The sequence below is a fragment of the Erpetoichthys calabaricus genome, chromosome 7 (assembly GCF_900747795.2).
Source record: "Erpetoichthys calabaricus chromosome 7, fErpCal1.3, whole genome shotgun sequence".
In the NCBI taxonomy this organism is placed as follows: Eukaryota; Metazoa; Chordata; class Cladistia; order Polypteriformes; family Polypteridae; genus Erpetoichthys; species Erpetoichthys calabaricus.
In genome coordinates, this window is record NC_041400.2 from 80,453,908 (window position 1) to 80,473,652 (window position 19,745).

General features: G+C 36.6%; 1 protein-coding gene across 1 annotated transcript in view; it reads right to left on the minus strand.

Annotated features, from left to right (window-relative positions):
* Positions 1-19,472, minus strand: part of si:dkey-88e18.2 (interleukin-12 subunit beta) — a 145,182-nt gene extending 125,710 nt beyond the window's left edge. Inside the window, exons 1-2 of the mRNA XM_028805946.2 lie at positions 19,391-19,472; positions 1,485-1,548 (exon numbers count right to left, since the gene is read on the minus strand). Of these exons, the coding sequence (XP_028661779.2) occupies positions 1,485-1,548; positions 19,391-19,393 (67 nt within the window). The 5' untranslated portion in view covers positions 19,394-19,472. The remainder of the gene's footprint in view (positions 1-1,484; positions 1,549-19,390) is intronic.
* Positions 19,473-19,745: the final 273 nt, after the last annotated feature.

The window sequence follows — 19,745 nt, forward strand, 5'->3', positions numbered from 1 at the left end:
TTTCCGGGTTCCAAAATGGCCTCCATGACATCACTTCCGGTCACATGAACTGACGTCACTTCCGACGCTTCCAAAAGACATCACTTCCGGTTTCATCAAACGACGTTGTTTTCGCTTCCTGTTGCAACATCACATCCTGCCAACCATTTCCTATTCCCATAATTCAATACTGTATAAAAACGCCATTTTGTCAGATAAAGAGTGTCAAATGTTACCTCTTTGGTTCTCTTTGATCATTTATTTTGCTACTTTGTCCACAGGACAATATACGGGGACGGTCCCCAACACTTTGTTTTTGTGAACGTTTCATTCTTTATTTGAAGACTTTCCACACCTGTCATTAATGTGGACCCCAAGTACTTGTAGGAGCGGACCTCCTCCACATCCACTCCCTGTATAGTGATCAGAACTAGAGGCTCTTTGGTGAGATGAAAATCAATTACCAGTTCCTTAGTTTTGCTTATGTTAAGAGCAGACAATTCTCTTTGCACCAAGAAACAAACTTCTCCACCTGACTCCTATTCTCTATCTCATCCCCTATATCAATACACCCCACAAGTGCAGAATCATCTGAGAATTTCTGCAAGTGACATAACCTGGTGTTATATGTATAGTCTGAAGTGTACAGAATGAAGCGAGAAGGAGACAGGACTGTTCCTTGTTGTGCCCCAGTGTTGCTCATGTCCATATCAGAAACATAGTATTTTGAGTCTCACAAACTGTGATCTGCCTGACAGAGAGTCCATTATCCAGGATACCTTAGGGTCATCCACCTGCATATCCCTGAGGTCACCCTTTAACAGATGTTGGCGAATGGTATTGCAGGCACTAGAGAAATTAAAAAACATAATCCTCACAGTGCTACCAGCTTTGTCCAAGTGAGAATAAGCCTTGTAGAGCAGACAGATAATTGCATCCTTTACTCCAATTTTTGTTTGATTGGCAAACTGCAGTTTGTCCAGGTGGTCCACTACTAAAGGACTCATATAATCCACAACCAGTCCCTCAAAGGTCTTGATGATGTGAGACCTTAAGTGCCAATGGTTTTTTTAGTCATTATATATTATATATATATTATATATTTGTACACTACATGGCTGCATAGGAGATTTACTTCCAGTGGGCCCCATTATCATCTGGAAGCTGCATTGCTGACATGCCAGAAGTGCTCCGGGCTCTGGCTTGAAAAGGAGCCCCTCCTCCTCAGCCAATTGAGTCAGAAATGGAGGTGGAAAGTGCTTGCCTGGTGAGGAGGAGGATAAGAAGGACTTCACAAGGAATAATTCTTTATTGCTGGTGTTATTTGTGCTAGCATCATCTGGGGTGTTGTTTTGACCTGTATATTTGGCACTGTGCCCAAATGAAAAGGTACTTGCAGTCAAGAACTTGTGTGTGTGGTGTTTATGTTTTAGATTTCATGTGTGGGATGCCCCCTACAGGCCACATTTGAAAAAGAAATGTTACAGAAGTTCTGTAATACTTACATTTAGATGGAATATTGAAAGCATGAACTACCACACACAAGGTTCCAGTGATGAGAATGTGAATCTGTAAGGGCAGAAGAAACACTAAAATCAGAAGAACTTATGAACTGTTTTGAAAAAAATAGTGTTTTATATTATATATTTATGTAGAAGTGTAAGGCTTAGAAAAGTCAATAGTCCAACAGAGACTGTAGGCATGTTATAAACAACTAAATACATAAGGCCATATAAAATTATGTACAGTGTTAACACAGTCTATACTGTTTGCCCTCAGGCTTTTGACACAAAACCTTTTATAAATAAAGTTGCTGACAAGTTTGAACAGATGCCATTTAATTTGACAAAATATGAATGGTCTATAACTATTACAGTATAAAAAGAAATGACAAAATGCGAAGTTAAAACTGAATAACAATTTTAAATTTAAGCAATACAGACTTCCATATTGTATGGTTCTCAAACTCTGTCCTGGGGACCCATTAGATAGATAGATAGATAGATACTTTATTAATCCCAATGGGAAATTCATTAGTGCTGTTTGCCTGAGTGTCTGCTCTCCTTGTTGTTAATTGTCATTAATAAGATAGGAAACTGCACAGAAAAATGGCAAATTAATAGAAAATCAACACAAAATACTTAAACATTTAAAACCATAACAAAATTAAAAATATTTCTAAGTACCTTACAAATGTAAAAAAAAAAAACACTATTGTGCTTCTCTGATTTCAGAAGCAGAGGGAAAATTGCTCAATAATTATGAAACTGGTTGGAACAAATACATGGCCACACTGGGTCGCCATGATTGAGTTTGAAAACCGCTGGTGTACGCAATAATTAGAAAGAAAAGAAAAGTATTGTGGCCTGTAAGGATGATTTTATGATTTCCCTACACCCAGAGTAAATCCTAAAGGGCCAGCTAAAATGAAAAGGTGTGCTTTATTAACAAAGACATGTGTTAGGTAATACAGAAGCAGTATCAACAATAAGGATGAGGAGAGTAAACCCCCCCATCCTGTTCTCACAACATTATACAGAGACATTATAGAGAGCATCTTGACCAACAGCCTCATAGTCAGGTATGGCAGCTGCACTGTTTCAGATCAGACGTCCCTCCAGAGAGTGGTGAAAACAGCAGAAGAAGTCATTGTAATTACCCTCTCATCTATACATGATCTGTACTTGTCAAGCCTGAGCTACTAAGATAGTCAGAGACCCCACCGACCCTGCCCATGGACTGTTCAAACTTTTGCCTTCTGGCAAATGGTACCGCAGTATGCGGTGCAAGACTGACAGACTCAGCAGAAGTTACTTCCCACAGGCCATCAGACTACTCAGTTCCCACTAACAAAAAAAACAACATGCTGATCTACAGGGACTGTTAAATTCCTGAACATACACACAGACTGTTTGAACACATATATTTAGAATCTCATATCTCCTAAAATGCTGTTATGTCTGTGCATTAAGTTAATGTTTATAGTCACTTGAACACTTTACAACTATTCACTAATTTGTGTTTTGGATTATACATATATTCTGTCTGTTTATGCTCTCTCTTATGTCTATCTGTTGTTGTATAAAGTTAACTTGTTTTTATGTTTGTGTTTGGACATTGAGCCTGGAGAAACTCAATTGTGTTCAGCTGTATACTCCTTGTTGTATGATTTGAATGACAATAAAGTAAGTTCCAGTCCAATCCAATTCAAATAATACAAGTCATTGCTTTTTTGACTCTACCTAAAAACATGCAGAATCAAAACATATACCATGGAATTGCTAGTCCACTTCCCACTGTAAAATGTACCACCAAATATAAATGACCATTGGTTTGGAGGGACCAGATACTACATCCGAAGTAAGTCTGGAAATCACTTTCAAAATCAACAATGACTTTAGGAAATTCTGGGAGTGTTCTCTTCCCCTAATGTCTTTCTTAAAGAGTCAGACAGTCACCCTCAGGACACATTGCAGTAGAGCCATTAGCTACCTTCCCACTTTTGGGTTGTCCCAGGACGTCTTTCCATTACCAAACTATCCAAAAAAATATTACTTCTGCAGTTTAAGTAATGCAGTATAAATGTATGGTAGCAGTCAACAAAGAGAAATACTTATGGATTGAATCTGGCCAGGAATAACACAGCACTTACAGAGAATGGAACTAGCTACAGTAGCTACTTGAATGACAGCAAACTCTTTAGAAGCATCAATTCTATTCAATAGCTTTCCAGCAAATAACTGTCCAGTGATCTAATTTATTAAACCTTACATGTATTTGAGTGTGCAAATATATGCACACCAAAATAAACAGAAGCCATGTACCACCCCCAATAAAAAATAATCATATTTATAAAACTGGTGTAATTTACCCATTATTAATCACATTCATGCTGTTTGTGCCCTGAAACATACATATATGGATCAAGTTAATAAACCTCATACTTGTAATCATGATGCTGCAGCACTTCATTGGCTAGTAGAGTGTCCCACCTGACACATCAAGACACCACCACCTGTATTCAGGAGCCTCTGGCTGTGCACCATAACTGAAAATACATGATCATGTGTGACATTATAGCACCTCTCCTCTGATTTGCTGTTAGTATACATAAGTTCTTCCATCAATTTTTCTTCTAGAAATCCTGACTTTTGTCTGGAAAGTTGTATATGCTGTCACTGAATGAGAGGAATACACAAGTGGAAATAAATTGTTGTGGTGCCAATGGGTCAGTTTAACGTAAATAAATGTATCCAACATAACAAGCATACAGTGGCACAAAACAGGGAAAAACTGGTTTCTGAAATTGGGACTGAAGAGCGATCATGATTCAAGTTGAAACTGTGTCTTTCAGGTTGTTCATACCCAAATAAAACACCTCCTTCCAGTAGCACCGTGCTTTTACAGTCTGTAGACTGGAAGAGGCATAGTCAGCTGCACTCCTTGGGCATCTTTTTGAAGATGTGCGTGGGAAAAGAGACAAGGCATGTCTTGGGGTAGAATTGTTTAATTCTGGCAAGCCCAAAAGTTGTCCCTCTGTGGTGAATGCATTACAATGCACATTTTGGGTGTATTTGTATGCAGGTTTTATAAATCTGCTTTCTGGTGGTTAGGTGTAGTGAAAAAATCAGAGGCTCGGGAAAATGAGTCCAATGTAGAGCTTTCAAAAGTATCAGTGCACTACTACAAAAACTTAGGTAAAAAAGAAAGACATCTTTAAAGGAGCCACAGCTTATTTTGTTCTGCATATGGCACCTATATGAATGGCATCCATTTGTCGACAACATGTGACAGAAGCTCATATGTTAAGAATTAGCCTGTCAAGTCAATACTGTTATTTTTAAAAACGTTGATTTTTACATGATTGTTTATCTTCATTGGCGAGAGGCCTTGATTACAAGAAACACCACAGCTATTGAACCAAACAGTATTTGCAAAACAAAAAAATATAATAAATAAATCAAATTGTGTGTGTGTTCATGTCATTGTTTATGCTGCATTTTACTATTGCTTATCTATCCAGTAATCTTTTGACTTATGTTGCCAGGGGCTGTCAAGTGAAGTGCTAAGTTAAACACTGGGTTCTAAAAATGTTCATCTGTAAAATCAGAGTTGCCCCCCCCCCCCCCCCAATAATATTACCATAATTCAGCTGAGTTGGAAAAATATGTTCTTCTCAAACATTTTCTCAGAGATTGCACTGTGTGTTTTGAATGCTAATCCACATAAGATAAAAATAAGACATTGTGAAAAGTTAACCTATTTAAAATTTTAAAAACCTGAGTTGAAGGGGGAATACTATTTCATTTGAAAATATTCCCATTGCATTTTGTCAATAATTCCACTTTTTTATCCTTGAAAATGTGTATCTGCTACATTTGGGTTTAAGATAAAGAAACTGTATCTCATTTAAAATCTAAAAATATAATTTGGGTGTCATAGTTCCATAATACTCCCTTCAGTTTTAAAAATGTTGCAATGTAACAGTGCTGACTCCTGCATCAGCAGCCGTATAAGCTGGTATTCAATTATTCTATTGAGAAGCTTTAGTGCCAAATGCAGAGGAGCCTATAAAAAAGGACAAGCCTGCCACAGTCATGCGATGTTCATTTAAATGTGGATGAAGAAAGTCATCATTCTAAGTTGGGGTGGGGTGGAGTGGCCATCTGGAACACTGGGTGATTTCCTGGCTGGTTGAGCTGCCATTCACATCCTTTCAAATTCTCATATATAAATGAACACACATTTAGTAAATCCACAAAAAAAATCCCTCTATAAGTGGTATAACCACTGCTTCTCATGCAAGGTATCAATTCTTAGAGAAGACCTCTCCCCCAAATGGTACAACCCCACTCAGGTGAAACTAAAATTATCCATTCATTTATTTTCTTAACCCTCTCACTGCATTTAAACATTTTACAATGGACACCAATGGTAAAAGAAAAAAAGAAAGGTGATGCTAAGAAAACAAGGGTTAACCAAAAAAAAAAAACCATCACTGTAGGAGAATGCAGCGTAATCTGCAAAAATGTCAGCTTTATTTAGAACAGGTGAGAAAAATTGTTATCCATTTTTTTAAAGAAAAATATACGGATGGATACAAAAAGCTTTGATTATTTTGTACATTTCCAGTCCAAAGATCTTGTGCTCTCACTCTCCAATAATCCCTAAGACAGAGTGTGTGGTACACCCATATTTATATGATTCCCGACTAATTTGAAAATACACTTCACAGTTACATTTTATAAATAAAACATTTTTTATTTGTGTAAATGCTCATTATCGTTGTTTGACTGTAACAAGAAAAACCTGTAAAAAACAAACCCCATTTAAAATCTAAGAAACTGTTTTAGAAGGAGTTTATTTTCATAATACCTGCTTCATTTTTTAAAATTCCCCCTGATATTTTTTCAGCAATTCAGCTTTTCTTATGTTGTTTTAATACACATCTAAATACATTTGCAAATAATATAAAGGAACTGTGAAAAATAAACCAATTTAAAAATAACAATCTAAAACAGGGACAAAACAGTGAAAATTCATTTGACCTCTATATTTTGACAGCAGCTCAACTTATTCAGACTTTTAAATGTTCATGAGCTCATTTTACAAAGGGACAATAGCAAATTAAACAATTTAACACATAAAAATGACATTGGAGATAAGGTCATATTTTCATAATCTCACTCTTAGCTCTGAAAATATGATTACTCCTTCATAGTTTTTCAATGAAGTTACTTTTTTCTGTTTGTAGAATATGCAAAGAGCAGGTAAAATAAAAGTACCTTATCTAAAAGATAAAAAAAAACCTGATGGAAAAAGGATTGTATTTTTATTGATTTCACTCAGCTATACAAATACCTTCACTCTTACATTCTGTCAGCTCACCAAATCAAATGTTGACTTTTAAAATTGTTTTTGGTATTTGGGTGCAAGAAAATTACTGCTTGACTTCTTTAAAAACCATTTTGCGTTGATAAGGTATTTCTATGGTCAAAACAATTGATGTCAACAGTGTGACAGTACTATGTTTGCACTGCTCACTTTCTCTTTCTCTATTTTTCTTAAATTTTCTCCTGGTGTTCAGTTCTTTGGCAACATTATTTTGTTTGCAATATAGTGTTTTGCTTTAGTTTTGCAACAGATTTACTTGAATTCCTAGTTTAAGAACCTAGCATGTTTCCTGTCTTGCGTTTCATTTTCTGGTTCAAATTATTTTTTATATTGTTAGCAGAACAGAAAGTGGCAGCCTCCAGGGAACAATGCCGCCTTTTTCAATACTTGTACATTCTATCTGGATTTCAGGATGAATATCTTGCATGAAACAGCTAATTGATTTATATTTAAAACTACAATGTATTCAATTAGGAGAGACACTTCATAAAGCAAAGACAATAATAAGGGGCACTATAAAACAGAGACATTTACAGTGCAGCACAGCTGTCAAGAATACATGTCAGAGTGTGGCAATGGCCAGCTCTACCATTTAGGTGAATTTACAGTCCCTGACTTATGAACCCTCTGACTTAATACAACTGTCTGACCCCATACCCCTATTAAATTGTTTCATATTATTTTCAAATATTAGAGCTGTGTCTCACAACCTACACAAGCCTTTTATGGGTGCTCTTCCAAATCCTAGGATGCAACATACTCATTGTCACAGAGATCCTCTTTATGCTAAATGTCCTTGTTTCTTTATTTTTTCAAGTGAGAGTTTGTGGTTTCACCTTTGTTTTAGCACTGTTTCCCCTACAGCAAGTATGTTCTTTATCTTATTTTCCTTATTTCAATCCTTATTTCAACAATGGATCAACACAGACTTTGGGTACATACGCATATTTTTCTTTTTGTTTGTTTCCTTATTTTATAAGCACAGTGTACTGTTACTACAAGCAGTTTTAAAAACATCACTTATGTGCCTGTTATGAACACTGACAATATTTAACTGCACCAGAAGAGGATATTGAGGGAAATATATTTATTTTTTAATTTACATTTATTTTTTCATGTTTTCCTTAGTTTTACTTTAAGTGGTGAAAATACCTGATATTGTGAAAATGATAAGGTGCTAGAATTATTCTCTCACTCTTTCCTTCTCTCTTTTTCAATTTCTCTATATCTCTCTCTCAATCTCAAAATAGATAGTTGATTTTGATTTTAATATTTGATATAGCATATGGGTGGCTATTAAGTATCATTTTAATTTTTTCTCTCTTTGTCTTTCTTTCAGACACTGTATGTTTTTTGTGGTTCTCCATACACCTATTGGAAATTCTCACATTATAGAGAACTCCTCACCTTCAACATTGCATATTAGTTTTCCTGTGGTTTCCTCAGAACACCCAGGTGGGGCCTAAACAACAATTTAAGCTTAGCCCCCTCCCTGCTAATATGTCACAGGGAACATGTAGCATTTCTAGACCAGCAGTTTCTGGACAGAATTGAGATGACCTCACGTCCATAGTACATGCTACCTACACATACCCCTAACCTTAACAATACTAACCCCAAACCTTAAGTTATCCCTAATCTTAACAGTCTGTACTACACACTAATCACACTAACCCTAACCTTAACTTCCCTCCTACAATGACTTCTCCTCCTCCAGCTCTTTATATTCTAAGACTTTCGCCAAGAAACTGTGGTCAACAATTGTGGCGACGTATGGCTCTGGGCCTCTGCATCCTCCAAAGTCTTCCCCAATGCAGACTATTGTTAGATATTTATTTTAATGAATTTTACAGCTCTTTGTAAATTATGCCAGAAAATTAAAATAGGTAGTAGTTTACTACAGATTTTTAGTAAATGAATGTGAATTTTTATTTAGAAAATATGTAAACAGAAATATAATAATATATAAATATAACATAATAAATAATTAAATTTATTGATGTTAGATTCATTTTAAAGTACAGCACCAGGTTTCAAAGTAAATAATAATACCCTGACACATGCAGACTCATAGGGGATAGCTTAAGGTCTCTAGTGATTGCAATCCCCCACCGCTCCAGGGCTTGGCACTGTGTCCTAATGGTGTTTCTCTTCCTAACTCTGCAGATCTAAAAATTGACTGCTGTAACACCACTGATTTCACTACCAGTGTCTGTCCACCTGGACCCACCTCTTCCTGCCAGAGGGACTTAAAACCAGAAGATCCACCATTTGAATCAGTTAATACTTGGAATAACATCAGAGAGGACAGTCTCACGGTTATTTTGGATTTGTGTTTGTTGTTTTATCAACAATTACACAGGGTTTGCCATTTGGTGCCCAAACTCTTTATGATCTATTTTGTCTCTTATTACAATATTTAATGAAGTTCTTCACAATTATAAAAATACAATTCAATGAAATTCAAAACTGCTTTTTTCTTGACTTCATCTTTGTGAACTTTCTGTTATGTCCATGCTGTTTGGTAAATCACAGGGTGTGCTCTTGACATCAAGGGGGACCTCCTCCCAGTTCTCAAAGTTTGATAATATTGAAAGCATGCTATAAACATCAAAAGCTGTTTATGTAACAAAAGAGATGCACACACAAAACCATCCATGCTGTGGACATCGCGGGGGCTGTTTTGGTAACTAAAGTGGCACAATTCCCTGTCCTAAGCAACCCTGTCTGATGTACCCCAACCCACATTCAAGGTTCCATATGGGCTTCGACCGGCACTGATTCCATTTATGAAGTAACATCTAATAAGCGATGAAGCACCTATTAGTTATCCATTGCCACGTTAATTAGTCCTTCATAACACACAAAAAAACATCACATTCTTGTGCTGCATTTGTTATTTTCATTTTGATATTTCGAGTGCTACAGATTTTTCACCTTACAGGTTTGTCAGTGTCATTTCCTCATCTTTCCCCCTTTCTTGCATGTGTCTTTCCTTCTAGATTATCTCAATTTGATTGTTTTCAATGGTAGTGAGAGGGTAGGTGGTGTTGTGGGAAATATTTTTTATATTTTCGTGTCTTAGAATTGAAGGCGCTCTGTAATGCATCAGCTGTGCTGTTTCACATACTACAGCAATAAATACTATGCTAAAGAAATGGTGTAATACACTTCACCACATAATTCTTGTTGGAACTGGGAAAATTTTACTACACAGTTTAATGAACAGCACACATGGACTGGCATCCTGACCAGAACTGAACAAGGAACAAGTACAATGGAAGGACCGGGGAGATGAGCACTGCTAAATATTTTCTTCCCCTATAAGCTAGGTGACAGTTGCTTTGGTTTACGATTCCCACATGGATGATTGCAGGGCTTGCTGGGACATTTGCTGGTGGAAGTCATAATCCCTACTTTGCGGGACTTAAAATTGACCCAGAAGTACTTCCATCGGGCTATGCCCTAGAAGTACTCCTAGGTCGAAGATAAAACAGACCATTTTCCCTCATCTAGGTGAGTTGGAATCGGGTGTGGAGAATGGACAAAGCTCACCTGGGAGGTGTGGAGGAGAAGACAAAGAAAGAAAGAAGAATTATTTGGTTTACATCACTTTTGACTTTTGTCTATGAGGTTGTGTCTGCGGTTTGGGGTGCTTCAATGCCCCCAATTGATCATAGCAGTCATGAGGCTTCACATCACAGACATGTCCAGGTTACAACCCATATTTTAAGAAACACTGATATAATCAATGAAATAATTAAATTAAAAAAATAAAAAGAAACAAATAATACATTTGTACAAGAAATAGTAAACAAAATTAAGAAGACAATAAAAGTGGATAAACAGAAGGACATGGAAGAAACAGTTTAAAATGTAAACGAATACAAACAAACAGTAGGCTACTCATACAAGCAAGAAAAGTCACCAGGATATTATGGCATCCAAATCAAGTTCAATGTGACTGGTTTTCAATTAATTTCAATGAGTTTAAATTATTTAATGAAATACCAGGTGATAGAAAAAATACATTAGCAAAACTAAATACAGAAAAGTGTCATTGTGTGTTAAACAGAAGATGGAAAGAAAAACCTTTGGGTAATGTTAAACATTGTGACAGACACCCCTTCGACATATGTTCCGGGGCAGCAACCATGGGCTGCTCAATACCTCCTCCGGGACTCTTGGTGCCAGCCTCCCTGGCTGACGGTGGTGCCTCAGCTTCCTGCAGGGCTACATGGGAGATGGAGTTCTCCACAGCACTGTTGGGATCTGGGGTGGCTGCCAGTGGGCGCTCCATGGGTCCCTGAGCCCGGCTGGACGAGTCTTCAGCCCCACCCATAACTGCAACCAGAAACAGGTGATCAAGCACCTGGAGCACTTCCAGATGTGCTATAAAAAGGGCCAGCAACCACCACTCAGTGGCCAGAGTCGGAGGAGGAGGACGAAGCTTGATGGGAGGAGAAGTGGTGCCAGAAGGGAGTGTTTTGTGTTGGTGGATTGTGCTTTTTGGGACTGTGTTGTGCCTGTGAGGTTCACGGGGAAGACGTGCCCCACAGGTGAAGAAAAATAAATATTTATTTTATTTTTACACGTGCCTCGGTGTCAGTCTGTGTCGGGACGGGCGCAATATAGTGCCTTGTTACAACATATACAGTGAATGTACTAGGGATAAAATTTGGAACCAAGTAAGCAGAAAAGGTACATTTGAAAGAAGTGAAATAATGGGTGAAAATAAGATTAACATTACAGGATAATAACATTTGTTAATGAAAGTCATCATTACAATGTTAAAGTATTAATGAATAGTGTAATTATTTCAAAGAAGTGTAATTTATCAGATTGGTAGGCCACTCATCTTATTTTTTCAGGTTTAAAATGTAAACGAATACAAACAAACAGTAACAAACAGCAAAAGAAAAGTGGAAGAGAGTTTTCAAATATCCATAAACTTATGGTGTTAAAATATACAACCATGGTAGAAAATATTGCAGTTCACAGAGAGAGAGGTTGGGAGCATGCACTGATATAACACATTATCCTCCACAGAATAGGCTAAAATGCAGAAGGTGCAGATATGGCCTAGGGGTAGATATAAAGAATTAAAGTATCATTAAACCAGGACTGAATAAGCCTGTAGCCTTTAGTATCCCAGGGTAATATAAGAGAGTTAAAGAAATCTACAGATGTGCTAGTGGGGACAGCAAATAAGAAAATTGAAGTAAATGGAAGGAAAACATACAATACAAAGAACAAAAACTGCTCTGTCAAAGGTGAAATTTTATTTTGAGGAAACATCAGAGATCACAGAAGCAAGAAGCATAAAAAGAACAGAGAAATGAACCTAAATGCTTGAATTGGTTAAGTGCACATGAAGCATTACTAATACACCGAGTGTTGTATGAAAGAAAGCTGATGAAAAATTCAATGTGTCAAAAAAAGAGCTACAGAATGAAGTAAAGAAGAAATGTGCTAAGGGTGTGTGTAAAAATACAGGGAGTATGGACTATGGTATGTTGTAAAATGGGGGGAAACATTAACAGAGCAAGTAAGAAAGTATAGGATAACAAAGCAAAATTAATAAGGAAGGTTAAAATAATAAATGTGATTAAAGAAACAGAAGAAAGAAAGAAAATTAAGTCATTGTGATCACTGAGAAAAGGAGTTTAAACAAACAATGGAACTTTGTACAGAGGTAAAAGAAACATCCTGAGAGGCAAGACACAAGAGGAATGTGGAAATTGTATGAAATATGAATTAATAATGGTTGAGTAATAAAATTCAAATGAAAAGTGGTGGTATGAAACATATATTAGGTAGTGGTATCAGCAAACCTGAAACTACGATGCAGACAGTGACAAACATAATGGGAAAACTAGAAATAGAAACTCAAAAGTAACAAAATAGAAGCAGAACAGTTTATATTGAAGTAGTAGAATTTAAATCAGAAAAAAAAATATTGGTATGTATGTGCTACAGTCTTGAAGAGTGTTGAGGAGGGACAGATCAAAAGCTGTTCTATAGCAGGCAGTATTTGACTTTTTATTTATTATTTCCAGAACCATTGTTATTGGCACTTTTTGTTTTCCTCTTCTTTACTTTGTGTTTTCCAGGTCATCTGATGAGAATTGTTTTCATTTTAGACATAGTTGATTAGTTTCTGTACAACTCTTTATTAAAAGTGTAGGACAGTGGAAACATGGTTAGCATTATTGCCTTACAGCCTCAGGAATGTGAGCCTTAATCCTGTCTGCTCTCCCTGGAATTGCATTGTTTTTTCTTTGGATTCATTAGTTTAACTCCCATATGCCAAAGACATGCACATTAAGTTGAATGATGACTCTAAATTGACCCAGTGTGAGTGTGCCTTGCATCTAACTAGTGCTTGTTAAGATTCTCTTCCAGTTGTGCGCCCAATTCTTCACAAACAGAATCTAGACTAGAGTGGAAGATGCAATTATCTGTCTGCTCCACAAGAACTATTCTCACCTGGACAAAGCTGACAGCACAGTGAGGATTATGTTTTTTGATTTTTACAGCGCTTTCAATACCATCCAGCCATCCCTGTTAAGGAGTGAGCTCAGAAATATATCCAGTTGTATGTGTCCTAGATAATGGACTATTTGTCGGCACACCGCAGTTTGTGAGACTCAAGGACTTTGTTTCTGAAATGGAGCACCACAAGAAACAGTTGTGTCTACTTTTCTCTTCACTATGTACACAATGTACTACAAATATAACACCAGGTCATGTCACTTGCAGAAATTCTCAGATGATTCTGCGATTATGGGGTGTATTAATAAAGGGAATGAGACAGAGTATAGGAATCATGTGGAGAATTTTGTTTCTTGGTGCAAAGAGAATTGTCTGCATCATAATATCAGCAAAAATTTAACTGGTTACTGTTCATTGAACCAAGAAGTCTCTATATTCAGTCACAATTCAAGGAGTGAATGTAGAGGCGGTCCACTCCTGCAAGTACTTGGGGTTCCAAATTAATGACAGGTTGGACTGACCTCAGAACACAGAGGAACTATACAAGAAAGGGCAGAGCACACTCTTTCCTTAGAAGACTGTGTTCGTTTAATGTGGGAATTGTCATCCTTCACAACTTCTATAATTTTATGTTGGCCATTGCAATTTTATACAATATGGTGTGCCGAACTGGTACTATCACTTCAAAAGAGGTCCACTGAATCAGCAAGCTAATTAAAAGGGCAAGCTCAATTATAGGACACACTCTGGACACCGAGAAAGTAGTAGCAAAGGAGGAAATGAAAACAAAACTGAGTGCCATTATAAACAATGCTGCACGTCTTCTCTCTGACACACTAACACTGAATACTTTCATCCAATGAATTATTCGGCAGAAGTGTGTCAAGAAACGCTACTGGGGCTCCTTCATACAAATAGCACTATGCCTGCATAATGCTTCATTGTGACTGTAGCAGCCAAGTCAGAACTTTTCCTTCTTTTTAATTTTCTTGCTTTATTGTCACTCTGGTGTATGTTCAGACCAAGGTGTATATTTGTGTGTGGGTCTGTGTGTGTGTGTGTGTGTGTCTATTTATATTTATATATTTATTTTATTAAAGAGCTACTGTAAAAAGCCAAATTTCTCCCTGGGGCAAATAAAGCTCTAAATAAATCCGAATCATATTATGTGCTATCATCTACTGTTAAATTGTGCTCCATACTTGTAAATTTTCTATTTTTATACTGTACTGAGGATTTGTTCTGTGTTGTGTATTGTATTGTATTGACCCCCTGTTATAATATGTTTTGTTATTAAGTTTAATGTCACTGTTCTCTGTGCCCACTGTTATGGACTCATTCATACAGGCAGACCAAGTATGATGCACAGGGGCTCAGCATAAGCATTTAGAATTGCCAAGCCAAGCACAGGACTAGAGAGCCAAAGACAACTGGAGAACTTAATAGTCAGCCTAAAGACAGACTAGCATATTTCTGTCTTCTGTCAGTACACTATCCTCTTTCCTTGTTGGGAGAATGAGAACTGTATGTAGGCATTGTGCTATTCCTGTATTTTTGAAGGTGGGGTTTGAGTCCTTTCCTGTCCTTGTTTGGATCCAGAGGAGGAGCCTGCACATGGAGCAACCAGAATATAAGGATGGACCTACGGCCAACACTTTGAAGCTGCCGGGCAGAAGATTATGTCTTCCGTCCGGTGAAAATCCTTTCATAGTGGCGACGAAAGATGGCAGACTGCATTGGTCAAGACACCCACATTGCTTGATAGAGTCTGTCATAAGCTTCCTGTCTATAATACCGCGTGAACCCGTCAGTAAAGTTTAGCTAGATTATCCTTTATACTTCTCATGTAATCTTGTAACCGTCATATTGCATGCTGGGTGGGGATAATACCTTTTTTATTTATAATTATTTAAATTCAGGTTAATTAAAACGCCGCAATTTAAAGAACACATTTCCAGAGAGCTAGTGCCTCTTAAGGAAACACCCCCTTTTTTGAAATCCACTGCACGCCCAGCCTACCTGGAAAGGGGTCTCTTTTTGAACTGCCTTTCCCAAGGTTTCTTCCATTTTTTCCCTACAAGTTTTTCCTTGTCTTCTTAGAGATTCAAGGTTTGGGGGGCTGTCAAGTGGCAGGGCCTGTTAAAGCCCATTACAGCTCTTCTTGTGTGATTCTGGGCTATATAAAAATAAACTATTGTATCTAGACCTCAGACCTACATGATAGGATTAAATAGGTTTAGAAATTTGATGGATGGATAGTCATTTTAATAGATACAGTGTATTACTGAAAATATTACATGAATAATTGCACTTCTGTTGCTGCTTTTTATTGTGAATTTGTGCAAATGCTCAAATTTTTCATGAACTGAAATACTGCCATTAGCTAATGACAATTATTTCTTCTGGATTTTGAATAGACTAGTTCTCTTTGTCCCACTATCAGCTGATTTAGGGTTTTAGTTTGTTAAGTTATATTATTAATATTAGACTTATTTAAGGTTTTGGTATATTTTTAAGTGTATGTAATGTGCATGTATCCATTTTTGGTGATTTTGCATTTGATTGCATGTTATTTTGAATCTTGGTTTAACTGATTTATATTTTTATAAATGTGAAGCACTTGTAAATGTAAATGCCTTATATACAGAAAGCTAAACAGAAGTTAAATAAATAATGAATATATTTTAATATTAGTTACCTAATTTTTAAGACCATTTGCAATGGATTTAACGTGCATAAGACTGAAAATATAGAGTGAAAAAGGCTAAAATATAACACAACTACTAGTATATTTGAACATTTTCAGTTAAGGGTAAGTCAAAAACTGTATTTTTAATAATATAACTTTGATCACATCCCCACCCATATTAAGCATGCTTTTTTGTTCAGAAGAGTGTTTTGTGACTTCAAAAGTTAACCAGGAAACCACACTCTCACAAGTTCAGTTCCATCCACTGACTCATTCTTTGATGATGAATATGTAACTTAACCCTGCCTGTGCTCCAAATGGTGTAACTATGTATGTACTACATAGCTGTAAAACTATTCATAAAAGTTTTTGTGACTGTTATAGAACTCCAAGCTAGAAAAAGGAAATATTTTTCAAAGAAAAAGAGAAAAAGAGAGAAATAGAACGGGATGAGTGCATGGCTATGGCTGCTGTCCAGAGGGGCAATGCTTTTTCATTGCCAATTGTGATAAAGAAAAATCCCTGACCTGAATTCCTTGAGCAAAGATTTATGAAACAGGAAGCAATGGCTGTGTGGTAAGCTGTGGTATGGCCATTATTTTTGGAAGTATTCATGTTGTTAGGTGAAAAAATGAAGTAAATTACTGTGAATATTCTAATAGTATAAGTGTAAGTAGTTTAACTACTAAGATTACTAGACTCATGGTTTGTATAAACAGTGGTATAATCAACAAAAGGAAGTTGATCGAGTGACATAGTGTCGGAGAAACTCGAAAGCTCAAGTTCACAAAGTCGCACAGTGCCCGAAATAAAAAAGAAGTCACATATCAAAGTTGGCGTGAAAAGGCGACTCGTAGCCCACCGTCTGAGTGTCATATGAAAGCTTATTAGGGTACAGAGAAAAAAAATAGGCGCACAGTGGGGAAAAAAAGCACAAAATGTCAACTTTAATCTTGAAATTTCTACTTTAATCACGTAGTTTATTTTGTCATTAAAGCAGAACATCATAAACTTCATCTTAAAATCGTTTATTTTACTAGTTTCTCAAGTAGCACGTTAAATGCTTTGTTCTGTATTTGATCTTCTATGTGCTCTATGTGTGTGAATCACTACGTGGTTCCGTTCTTTCTCTTTCTCCGACAGGACACAGAATCCATTGCATTCGTGATATTACAGCTCTCTGAATAATTAAAATATTGAGATTTATACGTGATATCTTTTTCATGATGATAGGAATGAAAGCATGTTATTAAACATGGGAACACGGTGGCGCTGTGATTGTTCATATCTCACGCAAGAGGCTTGCTGCGCCATGTGCGACCTTCGAAGAAATAATTTATTACAGAAGTACTGTCTCTTTCAAACGTACTAACCTCCAATTCCTGTCCTTACTTTTCTTTTTCCAAATAGCCAATCGCCACACAATCAGCTCTGTAATAGACGTTAAGCCATCTGTAAGCTTAGAATGCCAATTCTTCAAAAATTTTAAGGAACATTGAAATATCTTCGTAGTACATGTTTAATTATTCTATCCTTCCAGTGTCGCATCAGCACCAGCAATAATACAGCGCAAGGCAGGAGCTATCCGTGAACTAGCTAGCGCTGCGGCACCGTGTCCTCACATGTTTAATTATTAACAATACAGATTATTTAAGTAAAGTTAAAGTTTTATCTGTATACTATAAGCAACATATTTTGCTGCATTTCAACTTAAAAATGATATAGTCATCATATGCGCTTTATAAAGTGCCACAGGTTGTGCAATATTATAACTGTAGTGCAAGTTTACAGTGGGGTAATTGTACTTATAAATACAAACAGTTCTACAAGGAGCACTTGATGGACTGATTGAGTGCGTTTATAGTTCTTGGGATGAAACTGTTTCTGAAACGCGACGTCCGTACAGGAATGGCTTTGACGCGTTTTGCCGTGGTTGAGGTAGTGTGTGCTTTAAACTGTATACCGATAATTCTCTTTCCGATCAGCTGCTGCTGTGATTCCACACTCAGATACAGTGATATAAATACTCTGAGTGGTGCAGTGAGAGTAATATGGAAAAAGATGATCCGCTGTGGCAACCCTTAACGGGAGCAGCTGAAAGAAGAAGAAGATGCAGTGAGAATAACAATGCTAAAGCAGTTATGGTATTTGGAATACTATGGCTATTCCCTGGCCCATTATATTGCTACAGGTTAATTACAATCAGATGCATTACACTAATAAACAATATGGAATTAATTTCAGTGTATTTATAAAGCCGCGTCAGGAATGTGGGTCTAAGAAAGAAAGGGTGACCACACAGGAACAGTAGCACTGCTTTGACGCTGGGTGCCGCCAGTCTGCAAAACTGAGTGGAGAAATTGCGTACGCCAGGGTATGAGGTACCGTGGAAATGTGCATGGCTTTATGCCAAGTTTAGGTTTTATACTTCGCGATTTGAGCATGGAAACGTTCGTACGCAACATTTCTGTGCGTACGCACCGTTTATACATGAGGCCCCTGGTGTCTTATGTGTATGCTATAATTTAAAAATCCAGAATTTCAAAGCCTAATTGAAGAGTGTATTTTAGCAACTGTTTTCTTGGACCATTTTTTGATATTATAGTAAATATCGGTTCTTGGAATCTTAAATTAAATGGGTTTGAAATAGATAGATATTCTTTGAAACTGTTTACACACTACAAAAGAAGATAAAAAATTCTGTCTTAAATACACTTACTAATCAATGGGAATGTTCAAAACCCAGAGCACAAAAGAAAAAAATCAATTTTGATTTTGGCAGTTTTGAGAGAACTATACAAGCATCTGTCATGACTGTATTGTTGTTCCCTAGTGATACCATTTTAAATATTTAACCATAAGCAAAACAATTCTGTTGTTATAATACTACTAAATACTACTAAATGTAATACCAGTTAACTTATAAATAAAGTCAAGAAAGGCATCCTCCCATATTTTTTAAAGTAAAAATGGTTATTTTGAGGCAGTAAGCAGTGGTTTTACAGTCCCACTGCAGGACTTTTACACCAACATAAACAAAACTTTTTTTCTTTACTGGCATGTAAAAATACATACTATTAATACACATGTAACTATATACACACATAATAAGAAAAGAAAGATTATGAATATTCACACTCTTCACAATTATAGTTACTCATTACATGATTTCAGATTGGTATAGAGTGAGAAAAGGCTTGATTTAATTTAATTCACTGTCATATTTCTAATAATTCCCCTGTAATTGGCGAATATTGTGGCTTCTTAATTTTAATACCACTGTGGGTGCTTCAAATTTCTAATTATGATGTACTGATATCTTAAAAAGCTTACCATCTCTGCAGTTTGTCAGGATGTTCCATGAGATCTGATCTTGTTTAACAGAGCAGATTTTATATTAGGTGCATACTCCTACACTGCCCATCTCTTATTGCAAAATTCCCCACACATCCCCAGATGAAAATACCAGCGAATCATCTGAATGAGAAACTTCAGTTCCTTGAAGTTGACCACAAGAGGAATCCTGGAAACAAGAGACTCATTCACTTCATATCCTAAATTAATACATTTAAATGACCTGTATATACTGTTATTATTAAGGTTAAATTGTAATAGTGCACATTGTTTGATTGTTATGCTGCTTTGGCAAAATATCATGCATTTTGTATAGGTTCTTTAAGGATCTGGA